General features: G+C 41.2%; 1 protein-coding gene across 2 annotated transcripts in view; it reads right to left on the bottom strand.

Moving 5' to 3' along the window:
• Positions 1-22,764, bottom strand: part of DNAJC4 (DnaJ heat shock protein family (Hsp40) member C4) — a 38,039-nt gene that overhangs the window by 13,611 nt on the left and 1,664 nt on the right. Inside the window, exons 2-3 of one of the 2 annotated variants that reach the window (XM_075187674.1) lie at positions 5,974-6,071; positions 1,764-1,857 (exon numbers count right to left, since the gene is read on the bottom strand). In XM_075187674.1, the coding sequence (XP_075043775.1) occupies positions 1,764-1,857; positions 5,974-6,056 (177 nt within the window). In that variant the 5' untranslated portion in view covers positions 6,057-6,071. Of the gene's footprint in view, positions 1-1,763; positions 1,858-5,911; positions 6,072-22,764 lie in introns of those variants that run through there. The other variant, XM_075187675.1, reaches the window with a different exon arrangement.

Below are 22,764 nucleotides of genomic sequence, written 5' to 3'. Positions count from 1 at the left end.
CGCGCTGAGAAACCCAGTAAACCCTGCTTATTGTAGTCCTCAATTCATATATAGTTAGAGGGGGTAGACTCACACATTAATAGTAGTATATGAAAAGAAAAAGAAAAATAATTGTGTATCACGTGGCACTCACTGGATATCTACATCTTAAATTAAAACGTTAATCTTTACTAATATCCATTAAAATATTAAGTTGATTCTTAAACTGATAGCGAAATATTAAAAGATGCTGAATGAAAATAAACTGAATTGGAATTTGTGTTACAGTTAGAATGGCAGAAAAAACTGCCAACCACGTCTCTGCTTCAGAATATTGGTATATCTCACTTGATTAGTGAACCAATAATTTGTCTGCTTATTTATAGTGATATTTTAGCTCACAAGCATTATAGAAATATATGCTGTATACATCTTAGATTGGTTTATTATAATCAGTGGTTGTAGATTTAACCAGCAGATTAAAATATAAAACATAAAGGATAATAACTGTAAGGCCGTTTTGTAGTGCCCTAACTATTCTTCCTCCTCTTTTACATAGATATTTTTTCTTTTCACTCCTATTTCAGTGATTTTTCCTATGTTAATCAGACATATCCTTCCTATGTTTATTAGTGGCTCTATACTCCACTGGGCGTTATTTCTTTTAAGTTAAGTATAGCGTTATCAAAATTGATTTCCCATACATTCATATTCCCTACAAGGAGTACATTAGTTATTCGATATATATATTCCACTGCCACCAATTTAATTGGCATTATTGTTAGCATTAGCCCGCTATGGTTTGTATTTTTCTACAGAGCGGCAGCATGTATATTCCGGATATGTATCTATCAATCACCAATCTAAGTTACACTACTATTAGCATTTTTTGAGCTTTTAATTATAATATATCTGCAGAGTGGCAGCGTGCGTGGCTAAACGCAGACGCGCGTTTCGCTATATGCTTAATCAAGGCAAAAAAGTAAAAAGAAAGGCAGGTGCAGGCATGACAGCCTCCACTCCTCTCCCCCTCAGTAGCACTCGTTAATGTCTCTTCTCTGCTATACAGTTCTAATTTTAATACAAATTAAATGAATGACCCGTTTAAAAAAAACAAGTGAAACGGAGTTTAGAAAACATGAACATAAACATTGGAGAGGTGGGGGCGAAGAAAGAAAGATTTCAAATTTAGGACAAGTTAATTTTTACCTGGCATGGAAGACCAGGGGGCGCTATGAATGTATTAGCTTAGGGCTGCCTAAACCCTTAATCAGGCCCTGCCTGGAGTTGCCGAATTCCGCATCACATGACCTACTCTGCACAATGCAGGCTGGTGCCAGCTGCACATATGAGATCACAGGAGGAGGGGCAGCCTGACCACATGGTTTTCTGCTTTTCTCTGTGGACAAGAGCTGCATGACTCCTGTTTACTTCATCACAGCGATATAAGGAATGTTAGGTGGACCCTGTTATGCACTAGTGTGCTGCACAGTTGTTTGTGCCTATATCTGGTTCCATTTACACCTGTGAATGGACATTTTCTATCATGGGTCACATAAATGCAACGAGTGCAACAGGTAGAAGGATGGAACTCTCTCTCCAGAATTGCGTTGTGATTGTTCTGATATTTTACCTTACTTTCAAAATCTGGTGGAAAATCAGTCACCCAGAGCACACTGAATTGTCAGATACGTTTGTTATAGCTTGTAATACTTGTTATTATAGACAGGTGTCTCTTTCTTTGATTAAATATCACAAACAATACGATAGTGAAAGAACGTTACCTTCTTTGACTGGGTGAAAAAGGCATTCTTAATTTCCTCACTTGTCGCCTTCCTTCCAATACCCAACACTTGGTAGTGGTCCTTCAAGTCTGAGCTGAAACAACATAAAACATCTCCACAATGAAGGCTAAAGATGCAAAAGTATTCAGTTGTCAAATGTTGCACTATTTAATAGAATATCTTCACATTTCTGTTTGGATATTTAGCTCAAAACTGAGGTGCTGGAACATAATTACATGTCAGCGGAAAATCACTGCTTGCATAAGTACTACATTCAGATACCTCACGTTAATTAGTATCAGCAGAGAACTAGTCATGGGATTTACTAAAGGTGTTTCCTACTCTTAGTGAGGCGAAATGGGGACACAAAAGAGGGTTAGATTTTTCCTATAAGAGGACAGGTCTTCTTTAATGTTCTGGTGAAACCTTTTTAAGTTCATCTAAAGCTGTCACTTTAGGGAAAGTGTTTGCTAACTTTCACACGGAAGTGATTTCCACATATTTTTATTGGTAAACCCCAGTCCCCTACCCCAGCTACCATAGTAATTTTCAAGTTGTGCCACAACTTCTCAATAAGGTTCAGATCACAACTATGACCGGGGTACTTTAGAACATTCAACTGTTTTCTTCTTCTAGGTAGTTCTACTGACTGACTGACTATCACCATTAGTGTGACCAGGCCTCAGTGTAGTGGTGGCGTTACATAGAAAATGGGTAGTGCAAAAAAACTTTCTATTTTAGCCTCATCCGAACACACCCCCCCCCCCCCATCTTCACCTCATCATTTCCATGTGGTTAGATCAGAATAAAAAGAGCACCAAGTACCGTCATCCCTACAGAGACACATGGAGGAACGTTGTCATGCTTTGCAGAAGGTTTTCTTCAAAAGGGTAGGATGTATTTACTAACGATTCTCTGTGTCAATATTTTAAAATGGCAAACCCAATAACAAAATTGCCACTTTAAAAGAAAATGACGGCAAAGCACCGAGAATCGGCGATTCGACGGAACCACCACTTACTAAATATACCCCCTAGATGCTTGTCAGAATTTAAGGAAAATGTAATGGTGCAACGTACAGAGCCAGTTTGTCCACTAAAAACCTGAAACATCTCATCTTTCAGCAGGACAATATTTCAAAGGTACAGGACAAATCTGTGTGCAAAAAAACACCAATAATAAAAAAGTGAATGCCCTTGAGTAGTCCAATCACACTCCTGACCACACTGTCATGGAGGAGCTGTGCCACAATCTCCGGATATAGTTACCTGATACCTGAAACAGAGCAAATCTGCACAGAGCAAATCTGCACAGAAGAATTGGTGAGCATGCTCACTTCATTGTGCTAATAAATATAAATATAGTACCTGGACTCCAGCTGGCATAGATAACGCAGTAGGAGAATCTAACCAAATAATCCCACACCACATAATATTTTTCAGGTACTGTCTGCGGAGATTAAGTTAAATGGCAGGTTGTGAATGATAGTGATAATGTACTGTATCACAGTACAGACTAGTCATTGCTGGGCAATGATTTGCTTGAAACAAAGATTCATACATGATTGTTTTATGTTGATATTGGTGTCCTGGATTATCAATAAGGTCATGAAGCAAATCTATCACTTGCTGCCAAAATCTCAAAATCTTAAGTCAATTTCATATTAAGTGACAAAGGATACAGCTCGAAGTAGCACATTTGGGACAAATAGCTATGGTTGCAGAGGAGAAACTGACAAGCCTACTGGTGGTCTACTAGCTGAAATGTAAGATATATAGGGGGGTATTCAATTGACGGCGGGATCGCCGCAAAGCCTGCGCTCGAAAAATATTACCGTTAGTACGGTAGTATCTCGCTGGATTTCAGCTCGCAGCTCCCTGAGCTGCGTCACGTTACCCAACGTACGTTTCGCCAAGGCTTAATCATGATTAAGCCTTGGCGAAACGTACGTTGGGTAACGTGACGCATGACGTCACGGACCCGGAAGTAGGGAGCCGGTGAGCGGTATTTCACCGCGATCGTGTCTCACAAACAAGGGTAATTTTTAGAAATAATTAGCGGATAGCTTTAATCGCGTTGTAGGAGACAATCTCAGGGTCTTATTTAAGGGCTATATATGTATCTGCGGGCAATCTGATGATCCAAGTGGGGAGTTTAGAGTGTTCTATTTGATAGCAGATGTCACGGCTGTGAGACTCTGCAAAGAGGGATTTCTCACTTGTTGATACTGCCACGCAGATATAGTGGTCCCCAATTAATACCAAGCCACAATAGAACATATGGATATATATTCCTATGGTGAACTTATTTCACCTGTATAACCGGGTTCACAACTGGATTATATTTTGGTTTGGATAAAAATAATAAAAAATAAATAATAAAAAATAAAAAATATGTACATTGATTGGCGCTTTTGCTACACACATATAGTGTCCTTGTGATATGACTAATTATCTACAAATTTTGCCGATATTAATCTGTAAATAAACTGAAAGGGATTTTTCTCTAGAATGAAGGATGTATTGATTAATACAGGATAATATCACGCAGATACATATGACCTCATTTTTACTCATATGGGGTCAAAAATAAGAGTTGGGATTGTATGTGGAAATTAATTATAGCTACTGGCACTGTGTATGAATACAAACCTTTGTCACAATCTCTTTCTTACAAGCCCAATAATATTTTTCCCACAAAGGATACACTAACAATATATGAGAGTGTCTCAGATGTGTCTATCCCAATTCATGTGGGATAAATATTAACCCTGTGATGGCCACAACAATAGCAAAATATATTATAAATCTATACCCTGATGAGACCGAACATATCATTTAATAGTGGTCTTAGAAACAACTACTCAATTAGAGATTAGACCAACCCCTATGTATTAAGCTATGCTTAGCTAACATACGAATCTGGTAATAAATAGGGGCAACTGACCCTCCCTACGGGTCAATTTTTATATATTTTCTCTGACACTTTATTTCAATCTATTTCACATCTATATATTTTTAAATTTGCCGATTGTTATGACATTTGGTTATTTGTCTAAAACTTTTTAATAATAATTAATAAAATTGATTTTATATTTACAAATTCTATGGATAGGAGTGCCTCGCATACTACTTTGTTCAGTTGATATCTATTATCAACTGTATTTCCTCTATTCCTAGATTTGTCTAGTTATGAGAGCACCCCCTCATGTTATGTGGTATTTGTAACCATATAAATTTGAGGTTTATCCTTACCTTAGAGTGGATTGGAAACCCCCCCCCTTTTTATGGTTAGCACTTCTGCCTGACAGCACTGGGGACATGAGTTCAATTCCCGACCATGGCCTTATCTGTGAGGAGTTTGTATGTTCTCCCTGTGTTTGCGTGGGCTTCCTCCGGGTGCTCCGGTTTCCTCCCACACTCCAAAAACATACTGGTAGGTTAATTGGCTGCTAACAAATTGACCCTAGTCTGTGTGTCTGTGTGTGTGTTAGGGAATTTAGACTGTATGCTCCAATGGGGCAGGGACTGATGTGAGTGAGTTCTCTGTACAGCGCTGCAGAATTAGTGGCGCTATATAAATAAATGGTGATGATGATGATGTTTTATATATGTTTTTAGCTCTTCATGCCTGGCTTCCTAACCTCTCTTCCCCTATTCTCTTGCAATTGATCCCCTCTAACTCCCCATTGTGCCTCCTGTCTGTTTGACCTCCCTTTAGGATGTAAGCTCTCATGAGCAGGGCCCTCTTCCCTACCTATTAATTCTACTCCATCCTCAATGTGTAAGCTATGTTGGGAGGTTTGAAGTCCTGGTATTTTTTGTTTATTGTTCTGTATGTTTCTACCCTGTATGATCCACTGTATGTACTCTGTACAGCGCTGCTGATACCTTGCAGTGCCCTATAAAGAATAATAATAATAATAATAATAATAATAATAATAATAATAATAATAATATATGAGAACAGCATTTTTCAAAGGCAAAATATCTTTAAAACAAAACAAAATTTCAGCCATTCCACAAAACTATCCCAATTATGTAGTTGTCGAAGCTGTGTTTATTTTTATTTAAGTATAATTTGGTGGAATCTGGTTTTGAGATTAGAAAGGGAGGGCATTTGTTCTGTGTGTATGTTGTCATACATACCTAAACATTAAACAATCTATACAACACGTGGATTAAAGCGTATAACAGTAGGGTCACCTCACCGCATATAAGTTCCAGCAAAACGTCGAGCCCCTGATGTACATAGCTGAATTCCTCCTTTACACAACCCGCGCCATAACATCATGGGTCATGTTAATCCCTGTGAGTGGAGAAAGAGTGATCACTGGTTAGACTGAATAATCAAATTTAACTCCAATATGTATGATATTGGGTGAAAGTATAGTAATCCCTTATCCATTATAACATGGGTTATCTTAAAACCTGAAGGACAGAATGTTGCATAGTCACACATATATAATCAGACTTTAATGTGTTGACTGCTCACTCCATCCATGTACCGTGCTGAAACTACATTGGCTATAGCCATCACTATCAGTTACTTAGAATTACTACCTTGATTGTGTCATAGAGAACAGAGTCATGGCTTTGTGATCAAGAGAGAGAACAACAAATAAAATTAGAGTTTTCAGCTATGAAATCTTAAAGGCTTGTGCTGGCAGAATGGGTAAAACGTGGGAAAATGTTAGACGCGTTTTACCACATTTTCCATTTACAAGTGTTATAGTACAGTGTTATTATATGAGAAATAGGCCATGCTGAGTCATACAATTTTAAATGCAGCATTTATGTCTTAGGATGCAGTGGTGGGAACAAGCTCTTAAAAAAAACACTTCTCCTATTTATTGACGTGGTTTTAGCTAACAGCGGACAGTTGAGCAAATGTTTATCAAATGTATATCAACTATGTGCTTCAAAAGGGTTATGTTTAAACATACATCTAATTATACTCCGTTTTGGTGTGTCCTTTTAAAGGAGATGATGTACTAACCATGTTTTGATCATGGAAAATCTTTAATACTGCATTTCCAGCTATGGTACATAAAATAAAAATCACTCTACACATAGTTCCCGTCATCCAAGCCTCCATGCAGTAATCATTCCTGGGGCACCATTGTTTGTCTCACAGTGTTGGCCAACAGCTGGGCCTGTGTGACCAATGTGAACCGATATGAGAGAGCTTACTGCTTCTTAATGGTCACGTCCATAACAGCAGCCATTTATCATTATTATTGTTTATATAGCTCCAATAATAACATGCCGTGCTGTACAGAGAATATGTAACCATTCTCATTAATCTCTGCCCAATTGGCGCTTGCAATCCAAATTCCCTATAACACACAAGCCAATTACCCTGAGCACCCAAAGGAAACCCATGTCAACACTGGGAGAACATACATCCATTTTTTGGGGTGGAATTATCCTTTAATATTAATGTAAACTGATACACCTTTGTTTATATTACAAGTATATATTATATAAACACAACTATATTGTATGCGTGGAATGCGAGCACCCAGTGGGCCACTTTTGGTAAGCAGAACTTGCCCAGTTTTTGAAAAGGTCAAACAGGCCTGAGCTTAAAGAGTAACTATCATCTATAAAAAGCTGAACATTAAACAGAAATCTTAACATATAACATGTACATAAACACAATACCCTTATCGTACAACTGTATAGTTTCTTCTATATAAATGTTTTTACAGGTATGCATGAAGTCACCCTCTATTGGGCAGATAAGCTCACTATGCCAACCTAACATGGCAGTGGAAGGGGGGGAGGGTGAGAGGGAGGACCCATCACAAGCCGCAGTCTAATGATTAAGAAAGATAGCTGCACCGCCCTGCACTACTTCCAGTTTTGGGTGGAATCATGCCGCAGCTGCTTTTGTAGGTAATGCGACCTGTGAAGTGTGTCAGGTTGCCTATTATGGAATTAAACCAAAAAATAAAAATACTATATTTTAGCCGCTATATATCACTTCTCCTCTGGTTTAAGAAGATCATTGTACATTATCACATTATTATGCAATAATATGTAAATATGTAGTCATTGTCTTGACAATTGAAGTGGCCTACCGTCTAATATTACGTTGCTATGAAGCCACTGTTAGGCTTCTGAATTAAAACAGGATGTAATTACCATGTAATTATCATTCAATAACTGTCATCGCTATAGTTCTAATGCAAATAACCGTGTAATTGTCTGCTAGTGCCAGGGAATTTTTTGGCTTTGACATCAATGTATGTTAAAACATGTAGCCCTAGCAATTATGCTATACAGCAATGGGGGTGCACTCTATTAGTGCCACTTTCCAGTTTGCGTTTACCAATTAATCATAAAGAGGACATCATCATCAAAGAAAAAGGAAAACACCTCAGGTTGGGAATTTGTATACAGGCTGGACTGTCTGGTAAACAGGCAAATAACATGAAAAACACAGACCTGATTACTAAATAATATATATATATATACACATATACACATATCAAATGATATGTATATATATATATATATATATATATATATATATATATATATATATATATGTATATAGTGCAGACAGCATATCCAAGTTCATTCTCATGATGTAATACTATTAATTTAATTTTGAGGCTGGTTAGAGGGATATTGGTCTATTTATTAAATGTGTATGCTATTAATTTAATGTCAGGGCTGGTTGGAGAAAAATAGATCTATTTCTCAAATGTGAATACTATTATTTTAATGTTGTGGGCTGGAGAGAAGCCTATTTATGTGGGTGCTATTCATTTAATGCCAGAGCTGGCTGGAGTTTTCTAACTTTCATGTACCCCTCCCCCCCCCAAAAATATAAATAAAAAAAAAATAAGGCCTCCAACATTCCAGGATCCAGACAAGCAGCAAATAAAAACACCAGCAGCCACAGATGATGAAAGTGACAAAAACAGGTATGAGGGAGCAGGACAGTCTGCCAACTGTCCTGAATCTGGTGTAGCAGTCCCGAATTAGGGTGACTGTCTTGCTTAGTCAGGATTTGGTCTGACAACAAGGACAGTTGGGAGGTATGTCCTGCTTCACACTGTACTGTTCTTGAAGACAGAGCTGTGTGCACCTAACCATAGTGCACACAGTGCACTACTACAGTTATTTGTCTAAAATGATAACCATGTTACATCATAGGGCCCCCCTTGTCTAAAGTGCCCTGGGCCGCCCAGAACCTTAATCCATACTTGCCAACTCTCCCGGAATGTCCAGGAGACTCACGAAATCCGGATTGGTCTCCTGAACTCCTGGGAGAGCAGGCAAGTCTCCCGAATCCCGCAATTCCATGGCCAAAATAACGTGATTTGCATTATTTTGGCTCCGACCCCGCAACAAAATGCCATTTCCGTTGCGGTCCGGGAGAGGGGCGTGACTAGAGGGCAGGCGGGGCGGGGCACGGTCAATTGCAACATTTTGGCCCCACCCCCACCTGCCTCCTAGTCACTGCCTGAAAGTAGGCAAGTATGCCTTAATCCAGCTTTGGAGCAGGGTGTCAGATTGACCCCTAGTGTTATGCTCCTCCTCCCAGTACCACCCATCATATTATTTGTTTTAGGTTAACCCGAAAGCAAATAACAACCCTAGTGGTATGTAGGGCAAAGCAAAAACAAACCCTTTTGCTGGCAAAAACATAAGGCTTTTGAAACAAATGTTTTGTTTGCATGTTGATAAATCAGCCCATGTGTTTAGCACTGTAATAGAACATTATTATATAATCTATTGCTATAATATATACCAATTATAATCAGCCAGGTGTGGCAAAAAAAATAAAAAATAAAAGCACTGTAGGGAGAAGGAACATATAAAATTAAAATGCGATATAAACTGATGTTTGCTTTTTTGCTGCATTACTTATTTTCATTATTTAATATTTATTATTTATAATAATAAAGTATCGCTGAGTTAAGCAACATTAAAATAGCCACTTTTTATATTGATAAATATACATTCTACCGAAAACCACCCTTGGAGGATGAGTCGTTACTTATGGGCCAGTGCTATGTGCTTGCCCCCCCGGGCCAAAGTCTTCCAGCCAGCCCCTGATAGTGACACAGAAACAGGCTAATGGGAGCGATTTGAAACTTAAAAAAATATGGGGATGGCAAAAATTAATGGTATTTCAAACAGAAGCATCATCATCGGCTAAATGATGATTTAAGCATCAAATGGAGAAAATCTTTCAGTCATGGATGTATGGAGTATACATATGTGAGCTGTGGCTGTTCACTTACAACATTGGTCTTCTAAATGGCATAAGGAGAGGTCCTGAATACTAGTAACAGAACTAAAGCTAAACAGATGTACATGGCCAGGATGGAGGAATTGTGGTCATGATTGTAAGGCTTCATGTCCATTACCATGGCAGCAGTAACCTGTTTTGGTGCTCTGCAGCCCAGAATCACATATGTTGTGAGAAAGGCACTGTACTAAAGACTTACAAAATGCCATAACTCAGACATTGGCAAGGCTGGCATCTGCATTAGGGCAAGGAAGGCATAGGAGAGGTAAGAATGCATTGTGTACTTTGTGGATAACAGAACATGAAGGTGATTCTCTGGTGAGCGGTCATGTCATAAAGTTGACGGGCACATATCTGTGGCTATAAGATCTGGTCAGTGCAAATGTGCTTTGCAAAATTATTAAGTCTATTCCTGGCCAGTGCCCAGCACTCTCTTCTATTGAATTCCTGTGTACCTGACTTTGGCTCCCATTCCTAACCACTGCTTGTCTGGTGCCAGCACCTCTGATGTGGCTTCTAGTCTTAACACCACTCTTGATCACTGTCTGCCATTTCTGACTAGTATACTTTATTAACATTCATTTGTGAGATTTATTCTGCGAGACACCCTGTGTACCAGACCCGGATATTACTTGACTCACGATATTTGTATCTCATCGAAGTAGCTAGAAGCTATAAGTTTGTACTCATGTCTATTGACACAGTGTTCCTGCCAAGGATTCCGTATCGCTATAGGCGTGTCTGAAACTGTTGCTGCTGCTTCAGAATTGGTGAACTTCGCTAAACTTGTTTACTGTTTGCACTATTTTTTATATAGACACTGCTATTAATCTAACCTGCATCCTGGCCCTGGTCTGGAATCTGTTCCAGAGTTCTGCATATAACTTGCGATGTTGCAGACTATCTGTTCATTGTTCCAGATTAAACTCAAGCTACAATCAAGTCTGCTTGCTTTAAGTCTTGTTACACATTGTAGTGTATTATTATCACACAGAGACTTGCTATCGGGTGTCAGGGATTACCAGTCATCAGGCCCTATTTCTTTGCAAACATTTCATTCTGACACTTCAAGTCAGACCACTCCAAAATGTCCTTAAAATGACTGAGGCCATTATCTTTCTATATTGATGTGACAGCTAAGATATTATCTGCAATGTTGCACATGTTGACTGTAAATTTGAGGGACATGGAGAAATGAAAGTTGACCATGTTCCTTGGATGCATGTCCTGACAAACTGCTACACAATTTTACTAAACTTTATTCACCTAGTGGAGGTCTTGGAACAATTCTGGATTTGCTTGAAGAGCAGCAGTTTTAAGTAACAAGGATTGTGCAACAAAGAAGTGGACTGAACCCCAGGGAATGTATAACCCAATTGTTCAACGCCGTAGGTAGCAAAGTCTATGTAGGGATGTGCACCGGCCACTATTGGTGTCTCGTGTTTTGGATTCGGATTTGCTTGAGATTTTGGGTTCGGATTTGTTTCGCAAAACACCTGACGAAAGGTTTTGGTTCGGATTTAAGGTTTTGGATTCGGATTTATTTTGAAAAAAAACATAAAAAGTGTTAAAATCAAGTTTTTTGGTTTATTTTCACTCCTACGCTATTATTAACCTCAATAACATTCAATAACAATCATTTCCACTAATTCCCAGTCTATTCTGCAGAATCAGTGAACTTTGTAATATTGCAGTACCAATGGACTTATACTGCAGGATTGTTTTTGGATATTTTTTTTTTATTTCTTTTTTTTATAACTTTTTTTAAAATTTTTCGTGCTGTGCTGTGCTGTGTCCTTCTAAGGGCATTGTTATTTCCCCAGCACAGCACAGCACGAGATATAGCAGGACAGAGGACCACCTAACACACCCTCCCTCTACCCTGATCAATACCCGAGTGAAGATGGCGGCGGCTAGCGGGGAATTTATAGGATCCGAGTATCGCAAGATCCGACAGTGGGATTATGACTCAGAGCCTCGGTTTCAGGTTTGCAATTGGCGGGAATACCCGGATCTGTCTCGGATCCGGCTCGGATCGGCAACGTTCGGGTGGGCTCGGATTGCAGATATCCGAGCCCGCTCATCTCTAATTCTATGTGATAAAGGATGGTGTAATGTGCAGGAACCCTGACAATTTCTAGAGCAAGTAAGTGGAGTCAAACAATTGCTTTCCAGTATCTAAATTTATACAGTGTATATTGTGAGAGAAACACTATGAAAATAGAAATTGGTCTATATGTCTCAGGTTACTTTTTACACTCCAAGAAAATCGTTTAGTATATTAGACACCTTTCCTAAAGGCTCGGCTTGAGTAAGAGCCAGTTTAAGGATTCCCTGGAGTGAATGCAGGAGAGAGGGCAATTCTCTATCACTGAAGCCCAGTTTGTGTGTCAGAACACCGGATCGTGGGGGGGGGGGTGTTGTGTTAACAAATAAAAATAAATGTTTAAATTGTCATTTTGTCCATGGTGCACTATAGGCACCATGGACAAATATGCACTAATGACAAAAGTTATTTACCACTCATAGAAAATAACAAAGTCAACACAATTTATAGAATACGTAGAATAAATAAAAAACATCACTGTTCATATGAGACTGTCAGTTTATTGCTGAGACTTATGAATCAGAAAACCTGTCAGGTTCCATTTCCTATATAATAGTTAATTCTTGGCCGTGCCGTTGTTGCAAAAATGCAAACTTTCTTTGAAAAGTCCTGTAGCATAGAATAGTAAAGGCTTTAAATTTTAGGACTGAAGGGGACCTGTATTTTAGCATTTAGATATGATCTGCATGGGATCGCTTTTGTCCTTTTTCTGTTTGGTGCGTCTATATGAATGTTGTCACTAGGGGTGTGCACCGGCCACTTTTCGGGTTTTGGGTTCTGATTAGCTTGAGGTTTTGGGTTCTGATTTGTTTTGCCAAAACACCCCACGAAAGGTTTTGGTACTGATTTTGGGTTCTGATTTTTTTTTTGAAAAAGCATAAAAAGTGCTAAAATCCATATGTTTTTTTCCACTCCTACACTATTATTAACCTCAATAACTTTCATTTCCACTCATTTCCAGTCTATTCTGAACACCTTACACCTCACAATATTGTTTTTAGGCCAAAAGGTTGCACCGAGGTAGCTGGATGACTAAGCTAAGTGACACAAGTGGGCGGCACAAACACGTGGTCCAACACGTGGCAGGATCAGTGGACTTAAACAGCAGTACCACTGGACTTATACGGCAAGATCAGTGCCTTGCTTGCAGTCTCCTAGATAACGCAAATAATCTGTACAAATAGAAATTGTATTAAGAGAGTTTTACCAGGTGAAAAAGTACCTCAGTGTTGTCACTGGATCCGGATAAATTGACACCAATACTCTCTTTATTTGATCACCGCCCTATACACAATTTTCTCCCCTTTATATATATATATATATATATATATATATATATATATATATATATAGGACCTGCTACCCGGTAACTGTTGATTAGTACTCACGATACTGCAGATCTCCAGTGCGATATGAGATTAATGTGAGTCTCCAAATCAGGTCTCTATTCACGCCTGCTGTATGTCACAGTTGCAGGCTGATATTGATATTGAGGGGCAGTATCAGGCTCTCCTATACCTCCGCGACCAGCGTTCCCCATATAATTGTCTTAGGGCTATTTCTGACTGGTGTGTCTCTGTGAGCCAGTGCCGTGCCTCTCTTGCCCAGCCTTGATATTTTCGCCCCTATGGTGTTTTATCATCTGCTCCTCTTCTCCTCCGGGTAACGTGCTGTGCCTTCAGGCTGTGTCTCGCGCGCCTGCAGCTTCTTTTCGCTCCACAATTATAGGGAGCCTCTGGTGCTGCCAGAACTTTTTTTCCAGACCTCCTGTTGTGCCTTGTTCCAGTCACGGGGGTATCCGCTGTCTGAATCCACACTGCTCAGGTATTTTTGTCAAGGTAAAGTGTGTCTGAAACCTCCGTTTCTACTCACTTTCCACGGAGCTCTTGGGATCCACGTCGGGCCATATTGGCTGCTAAGCCACTCCCCCGACACGAATACTCTCTTGTTGAAAAGTCGCGCGAGATCCGACGGCGGATTTGGAGTCAGAGCCTCACTTTCAGTGTTTCTCCCCGCCAGAAATATCCGAACAGTGCTCGGATCGCCGTCAGATCCGCACTGTTCGGGTGGGCTCGGATTGCAATAATCCGAGCCCGCTCATCTCTAGTTGTCACAGTGTTTTGGTTCATCTTGGTTGCTTTTTTGACATCTGGGGTGATCAGCCACTGTTGGCTGAGGTTGGCTTTCCCTAATCCTACTGAGGTAGGCTTTCATCTGTTCAGCTTTATGCTAGTTAGTTCCTGATCCCTGGCTCTGCGTTACAGTGACTTCTGGATCATGATCCCTAGCTCTGCATTATGGTGACTTCTGACCCCTGGCTCTTCATTACATGTGGCTTCTCTCTCTGGATACTTTGCACTGCATTTCTGTTGGTACTGGTTCCAGACACTGGATTGTGGTAACTTCTGGCACAGCCTACTTGGCTTAGTTTTCAGACACCTCCTCCTTCTGCAGTATGATACTCAGGTTGCTCTGCTACACATAGTCACGTTTCAGAATTGTTTCCATCCACACTGAGGGGATCTGGGCCTGTCTCAGTACTGCTGCTGTTCTTTCTGAGTGGTCAACTGTTTGTGCTTTTTTTTGGACCGTTACCAAAAGCATGTCTGCATACCTGCCTGACGTGAACACCATTTATACCAGGGATGGTTTGTGATTGTAAATCAGTGATTGAGACATTACTGCATTATACCAGTGTGTCGGAAACACTTATGCATTACCAGTGACTATCTACTGCCAGAGGTTGTCCACTACACTGTGTATCTCCAACTGTATATTCCTGTTCAGCACTGTGTTACTGTTGTGATTCAGCTATTATCCTGCGTATTATTATTGTCAGTTCACTACTGTGTGTTGTTATTTCCTGTCTTCTGTGGAGTCTCAATAAACAATATTCAACTGCAACACAACCTCATTCTTCCTGCCAGTGAGTTCCTAAGACTGCACTTATTCAGCAGCAATTTTACATTGGTTTTACATATTGCTTCTTTTCTGATAAGAGCGCCGATTTTGTATTCTAATTGTATTTTAGATTGTCAAACATTATAATTATGTTGATTAACATTTTCAAAAGCATAACTAGTCATGCTGGCATTATCAGTGTCACATACACTACATGGTTAAAAGTATGTCTCCTCTCTTCTGGGAAGACATTCCACTAGATTTTGGAACATGGGGATTTTCATTCATTCATTCAGCCACCAGAGCATTAGTGAGGTTGGGCACCGATTTTGAGCCATAAGGCCTGGCTTGCATTCAGTATTCCATTTCATCCCAAAGATGTTTGATGGGGTTGAGATTTTGGAACATGGCAACGGGGATTCCCATCCATTCAGTCGCAAGCATTAGTGAGGTTGGGCGCTGATTTTGGACCCCAATGTCTAACTTGAAGTCGACTTTCCAATTCATTCCAATGGTGTTTTATGGGGTTTAGATTAGGGCTCCGTGTAAAACAGTCAAGTTCTTCACCACCAAAAAAGGAAATAATTTTCGATGGACCTTGCTTTGCGCACAAGGGGCATTGTCATGCTTTAAACAGGAACTGTTGCCACAGAGCTGGTAGCCCTCAATCCTCGAGAACGTTATTGTATGCTGTAGCAATAATATATCCCTTCACTGGAACCAAGGGGCCCAGGCCAAAACATGAAAAACAGCCCAGACCATTATTCCTCCTCCTCTTTACAGTTAGCAGTATGCATCCGTGTAGGAAGCGTTCTCCTGGCATTCACCAAACCCAGATTGGTCTGTCAGACTGCCAGATGGTGAAGATTCATGCTTCACCTCCAGAGAACGTGTTTTCAGTAGTCCTGAGTCCAATGGCGGAATGCTTTACACTACTCCAAGCCACATTTGAGGCTTGTGTGCAGCTGCTAAGCCATGGAAACCCAATCCATGAAGCTCACGATGAACAGTTGTTGTGCAGCATTGTTTCCTGAGGCAGTTTGGAACTCATTAGTGAGTACTGCAATGGAGGAGAGATAATTTTCTACACATTTCAGCACTCGGCGGTCGTGTGTTGTGAGACTGTGTGGCCTACAGCTTCACAGCTGAGCTGTTTTTGCTCCTGGATGTTTCCATTTCACAATAACAGCACTTGTAGTTGATTGGGGCAGTTCTAGCAGGCCAGAAATTGTACAAACTGACTAGCTGGAAAGGTGGCATCCTATTTCTGTGCCACATTGAAAGTCACTGAGCTCTTCAGTACGACCCATTCTACTGCTAATGTTTGACTGTGGAGATTGCATATCTCTCTGCTTAATTTTTTTTAATCTGTTAGCAAAGGTTGTGACTGAAATGACCAAACACACCAAGTAGAAGGGGTGTCCACATACTGTTGCCCATGTAGTGTATATATTGTCTAAAATGTTTGGTCTTGATGGCATTACCACTGGTATATTTGATCTTGTTGGGCATTCTCACTGGCATATTAGCCTATTTGCTGGGTATTACCATTAGTGTATTAGATGTTACCGGTTGGGCATTATCAGTGGCATACTACTGCTTGACGTGCATTTTTTAGAATGTGTGTGCAGAATTTTTTTTACAATGAGCAGAAATGTTAGCAGTGCTTAGTCGTAGATGAAGTATGGGTTATGCTGCACATGTTTAAAGTGGGTGTGCTACAAAGCCAATGACTAATGCTATTCTCTGGGAAAAGAAAATCTATAAAACAAATGACTACCGTGTATCAACTGGCCTTAATCATAACTAGCAACCAGTAATCATTATTTTAGATATAAAACACCCACCATGTCTTGTCCTCTACACTTATTAATAGGAGAAGGATTACATTGCCAACTATACAGTGTAGAGACATCTCTGATTGCCTGACACATACTGTAGAGACAATCTCATTACCAGCCACATTTCCCCACAGGGGTGGACACAATAATGCAGATTTCTCAAGTCTAATCTACGAGACAGGATCTTTTATGAAAATCTGGCATATGAGCACCACGGACATAAATGGAAATAAATGAAAAGTTAGGTGTTGGTAATATTTCTGTAGGTACATTGACTTCCAGGATCTGTCTAGCTCTATAGTAAGATAATGATCTCCCATTATCAACTATATATTGGACAGGAATATCTCCATATTTTCAGCCATGTGTTGCAGAGATAAATACACCACTGGCATCTATAACTGTCACAGTCTTCCTCCAAATGCCAGCCATGTGCTGCAGTAAACTGCACTAGTGCCAGCAATATGCTCTATAGATATACCTCTACCACCAGCCACATGTTGAAGATCATCTGCCCTACACCCACCTCCTCCCCCTTCAAACCAGCAATTTACCAGTTCAGGTCATTCCGGTGCCTTCACATTGCACTGTAAATGTTCCAGGGTAATTGTCACGGGCAAAAGGAGTCTTTACCCAGGGATCACCAGGTGGTAAGCTTACCAGAGCAATGTAGATGGTAATAGTGTACTCTGGTAGCAGGGTGATCACGGAACAGGCAATAGTAGATGATGAGATGCTCAGGAAAGTCTATGACTAGCAGCACTGGTAATATGGAGGTAATAATACACGAGGAACTGTATGGACAAGGGCAAGTGGAGGTAGTCAGTGGTCTGCGTTAGCAAGTTGTACCACTGCTATAGTGAGGAGGAATGTCCAACAGAAACGAGGAGGTGATGAGAGTCAGCGGTCTGCGGATAGCAAGTGGTACCGCTGTCTGAGTGAAGGAATGGAATCCAAGTGGAGGTATCCGGGAAGTCAGTGGTCTGCGGTAGCAAGTTGTACCACTGCTATGTGAGAGGAATGGAACAGGTGATACCGGAACAGGAATCAGTGGTCTGCCTTCAGCAAGTTGTACCACTGAAAATATATGTGAGGAGGTGTACGGGGAGAGACTGCAACACAGGATGTACACGGGCACATTAAACACGATCCACAGTAATATGCACAATATATATAAATGACTGAACAGGTCTGCAAATGTAGGAAGTCTCTGAAGTAATCCAGCACAAGGTAACACAGTCAATGATGGCAAAAGACTCAGCGGATTGCAGACTCCAGAGGAGAACCAACACAGTCCAGCAAGATATGCAATACACCAGCACAGTCAATGAGAAGTATGCATACCGTGGTTCAGAAGGCAGTCAGATAGGAGTGCAGTGATACCTGGGCGGCAGGAGGCCGACAGGATGAGAAGTCCCTGGATGTAAGAGGCAGGAGTCTAGTAGGTGCAGCGCACAGGTAAGTAGACCAACAGGGACACGAATCCACAGGAATCAGTAAAACATGGAACTGGACTCATGGAGGACCCAGGAGAATGGAGATGATCTAGCAGAGGAGTAGCTGATGAGATACGAATCCAATGCTGACAGGAGGGTAGCGACCAGGGGAAACAGGAAGGCGTGGAGAGCGGATCAGCAGTAGATGGACGATAGGACTGGCAGCGGCAGCAGGACTCTGCGGACCCACGGGAGAGATGAGATGAGGCTGACGTGCACAGGAGCAGCGGATAGGAATCAGCTAGCAGTCACGATGATGAACACAGGCGAGTTGCCAGCTGGAGGCTGTAGTGCACGGAGGCAGCGGATAGGAATCAGCTCACGGTCACGATGATGAACACAGGCGAGTTGCCAGCTGGAGGCTGTAGTGCACGGAGGCAGCGGATAGGAATCAGCTCACAGTCACGATGATGAACACAGGCGAGTTGCCAGCTGGAGGCTGTAGTGCACGGAGGCAGCGGATAGGAATCAGCTCACAGTCACTATGATGAACACAGGCGAGTTGCAAGCTGGAGACTGCAGTGCACGGAGGCAGCGGCTAGGAATCAGCTCACAGACTTGATGATGAACAGGTGAGTGGATAAGGAGAGAAGGCTGTAGTGCACGGAGGCAGCGGATAGGAATCAGCAAACAGTCACTATGGAATATAATAGCGTTGAAGTGGTATAGGAGACTGTAGTGCACGGAGGCAGCGGATAGGAATCAGCAAACAGTCACAATGGAATATAATAGCGTTGAAGTGGTATAGGAGACTGTAGTGCACGGAGGCAGCGGATAGGAATCAGCAAACAGTCACAATGGAATATAATAGCGTTGAAGTGGTATAGAAGACTGTAGTGCACGGAGGCAGCGGATAGGAATCAGCAAACAGTCACAATGGAATATAATAGCGTTGAAGTGGTATAGAAGACTGTAGTGCACGGAGGCAGCGGATAGGAATCAGCTCACAGTCACGATGATACAGTTGATGGTAGAAGTGGTATAGGAACCACAGTAGTAGAAGTGGTTTGGAAACCACAGAGGTAGAAGTGGTTTGGAAACCACAGGAATCAGCAGCGCTGAATACACGAGGAAACACAGGAACACCTTCAGAGGCTCATGGGGAATGAGACTCCAAGATCAGGCAACGTGGTGTTGACCACAGGTGCTTAATATAGGGAGTGTTGCCTGATCTGCCAATTGAGTTAAAGGGACATACACTGAAGTATAGGAAAGGGCTGCGCATGCGCAGACCCTCAGGATGGAGGACGACCACGGTTCTTAAATGTCCGGGAAGAGGCACTCACGGTCCGGTGAGTGACAGTAATTCAGGGCTATTAGATTAGAGTGCTGACTGGACAAGATTCACCCTGGAACCTGTAGACCAGAGACATGCAGGTGCTGGGAGAAAGTCTAGGCCACTTATGGATGCAGTACAGTGACAGTATGACAAGTGCATCTGTCACCTCTGTTGTCATCAGGTGGCTGTCAGTGCATGGATAATGCTGATCCCTGCTCAGGGGCCTAAAACATGGTGACAATCATGCACCTTATAGGGAACGCTGATTATCCCTGGGAACTGCTGGGTATTACCACTTTTTCAACCCCAGTTTAGTAAATCTAGCCCTTAGACTCTGCAGTCTGATCAGGAGATGCTGATTTTCAGCATTATTATTTGGCCCAACAAGGAGATAAGAAAAAATAAAGGTGCACAGACTATTAGATATCACACAACCAACCTCAACAGGAGGGAATGCATGATTAAAGAGCTGTCTGGGAGGACAAATCAATCAAAAGCAGCCTTCAAAGAGGTGGCGCTTTGTAAAATGTGTAAAAAGGTATGAGAGGAGAACCAGGTGGCTGCTCTGCAAACTAGGTCTACTGATGTCCCATAATGTACTTCCCAAGGAGGACCAACTGTCCTGATCAAGTGTGCTGTCAGTTCAGGACCAGTACCCCTGCCAGAAAATAGACATGATTCAGTGGGAGATCAACTGTAAGAGGGTAAAGCATCCTTTCCTAAGACCTTCGTAAAAGGGGACACCGTACATTCAAGCAATTGAACTTACAAGTCCTTGACAGGTAAAGCCGCAGACAACACTCCAGATCCACAGAGTGAAGTGCTGCTTTAATGGGGTTGCAAGGGCACAAAAATGGCACCACCAGCTGTTGGTTGATGTGAAAACCAGAGACAACCACAAGTTGGAACATGGGAACCGTAACAAGCCCAGCTTTGTTTTTATGAAAAAAAAGGGATGGTAACTTATGGAAAAGAACTGTCATCTTGTCTAAACAATAGTTAGAAGAAAAAAAGTTCTACCAGTCGAGAAAACACAAGCTTATAGAATGAAGGGGCTCAAACGGAGAACCCTGTAGAACAGGGGTGTCCAACCTTTTAGCTTCCCTGGGCCACATTGTAAGACGACGAGTTGGTTTGGGCCGCACATAAGATACACTAACAATAACGATAGCTGATCATCCAAAAAACCATAGAAAACATAGTTAACATATATATATATATATGAGAAAAAAAGTGATTTATATTATATATATATATATATATATATATATATATATATATATATATAATCACTTTTTTTTCAAATCCCCCTATACTTACCTTTCAATCTCTCCCTTTTCAAAAAATCCTCTCTAGTTATTATACTATAATCACTTTTTGTATTGTTTCGATGCAATATCAATAAAGTGCATTTAAGCCAGGCATTGTATATCAGGGTGCCCTGACCAGGCCTGCGGTACCTGACATATACACTGTGACCCCAAATTGTCACCTGTTTTGATAATTACACCACTATGTTAGTTAAGGGATAACAACTTATAATGGGCCAAAGAGAATAATATATAATGCCCCATTAGTATTACAAGTAGAAGTATGTAGCAGGGAGATAAGGTCCATGATGCTCCAGGACCAGGTGACTTTTATTCACTGGTCAGCGTCCCTTGAAATAATAAAAAAAAATCCCCCTTAACTTACCTTTTAATCGGCTTGTTCTCCTGTCCTCTTCTCTTCTTTTCTCTAATTCTGTGCTGCTGATTGTTCTTCTCGTGCAGGTGACTCCTCTGTGCTGCTCTCCGCAATGGATGTTGGGCATGATAACATCACGCCCGACATTCACTGCGAGCACCGCACAGAGGAGGAGACCAGGGAGGGAGCCGGAGTACCAGCTGACGTGACCGCAAGGTAAGTATTTTCTTTTCTTTTTTTTTTCCAGGATTTTTTTTTTTCCATTAACAGCGCTGCCCCCTTGCCACAACCAAAACTCCTTCTGGGCCACATTTACAGGCGTGCTGGCCGCGGGTTGGACAACCCTGGTTGTAGAACCTTCAGAACAAGGCTCAGGTCCCACGTAAGTAAAGGATAACAGAAGAGTGGCCGAACATGGCATGTTCCTTGAAAGAACACTAACATCTGGGGCCTGATTCATTAAGGATCTTAAATGAATGTTACAATGCAAGGGGTGCAAATTAGTTTTCTGTTTTGCACATAAGTTAAATACTGTTTTTTCATGTAGCACACAAATATCAACTTTAAATTTCAGTGTACAGATAAGCCATCAAGTATTTGTGTGCTACATGAAAAAACAGTCAGTATTTAACTTATGTGCAAAACAGAAAACTAGTTTGCACCCCTTGCATTGTAACATGGTTTTGTCCAGGAGACTTAAATAAGATACCTCTTCATTTAAGATCCGTAATGAATCAGGCCCCTGATTCTTAAAAAATACAGAGGATCAGAAACCAACACCTTGAGATAATTCTAAACCAGGCTTTTTTGTAGGCCCCTCTGAAGGAAGAGAAGCAAATGAAAGATACAAAGCACCATTTGTGAAACACTGCACCTCACACTAAGCCAGGTAGCTCCCTATACTCTCATAAAAGGGAAGCTTATGATTTATTTGAGACACCAATAGATCTTTGGGGACACCCATCTCAGTATAAGGTCTAGAAAAACCTCAGGAGAGTAGGCAAGTTGGTGATTTGGTCATAACGAGCACTATGCCCACTTTAAAATGCAAGATGCTTCTCTCATGGCCTGGTGTATACCCGATGGTTATACCTGGTTATACCATTAAGTATACCTGAAGTGTATACCTGATGGTTTAGATAATCCACTACTGATATCTGGACCCTGACATGATGAGCAATGTCCAGGTGCTCAGAGTCATCTACATCGATTGGTAAGTTGGACACATCAAGATACACTCCTATGGGTGTAGTGATGTGGGAAAACCAGCTCTCATCCTAGAAAAATGGCATCTAATGGGCGAAATTCCATCATGTGAGATACATAAATGAGACATTGAGATGCCTGAGAGACATCTTTCCATGTGTTCCAGGAGCACAAAAGTGAATTTTGAATGGAGTGCATGTGGAATTGCGCTTAT

This window comes from Mixophyes fleayi, chromosome 10, assembly GCF_038048845.1.
Source record: "Mixophyes fleayi isolate aMixFle1 chromosome 10, aMixFle1.hap1, whole genome shotgun sequence".
In the NCBI taxonomy this organism is placed as follows: domain Eukaryota; kingdom Metazoa; phylum Chordata; class Amphibia; order Anura; family Limnodynastidae; genus Mixophyes; species Mixophyes fleayi.
The sequence above is the reverse complement of the archived record's forward strand: the minus strand, read 5'-3'. Positions and strand labels throughout refer to the sequence as shown.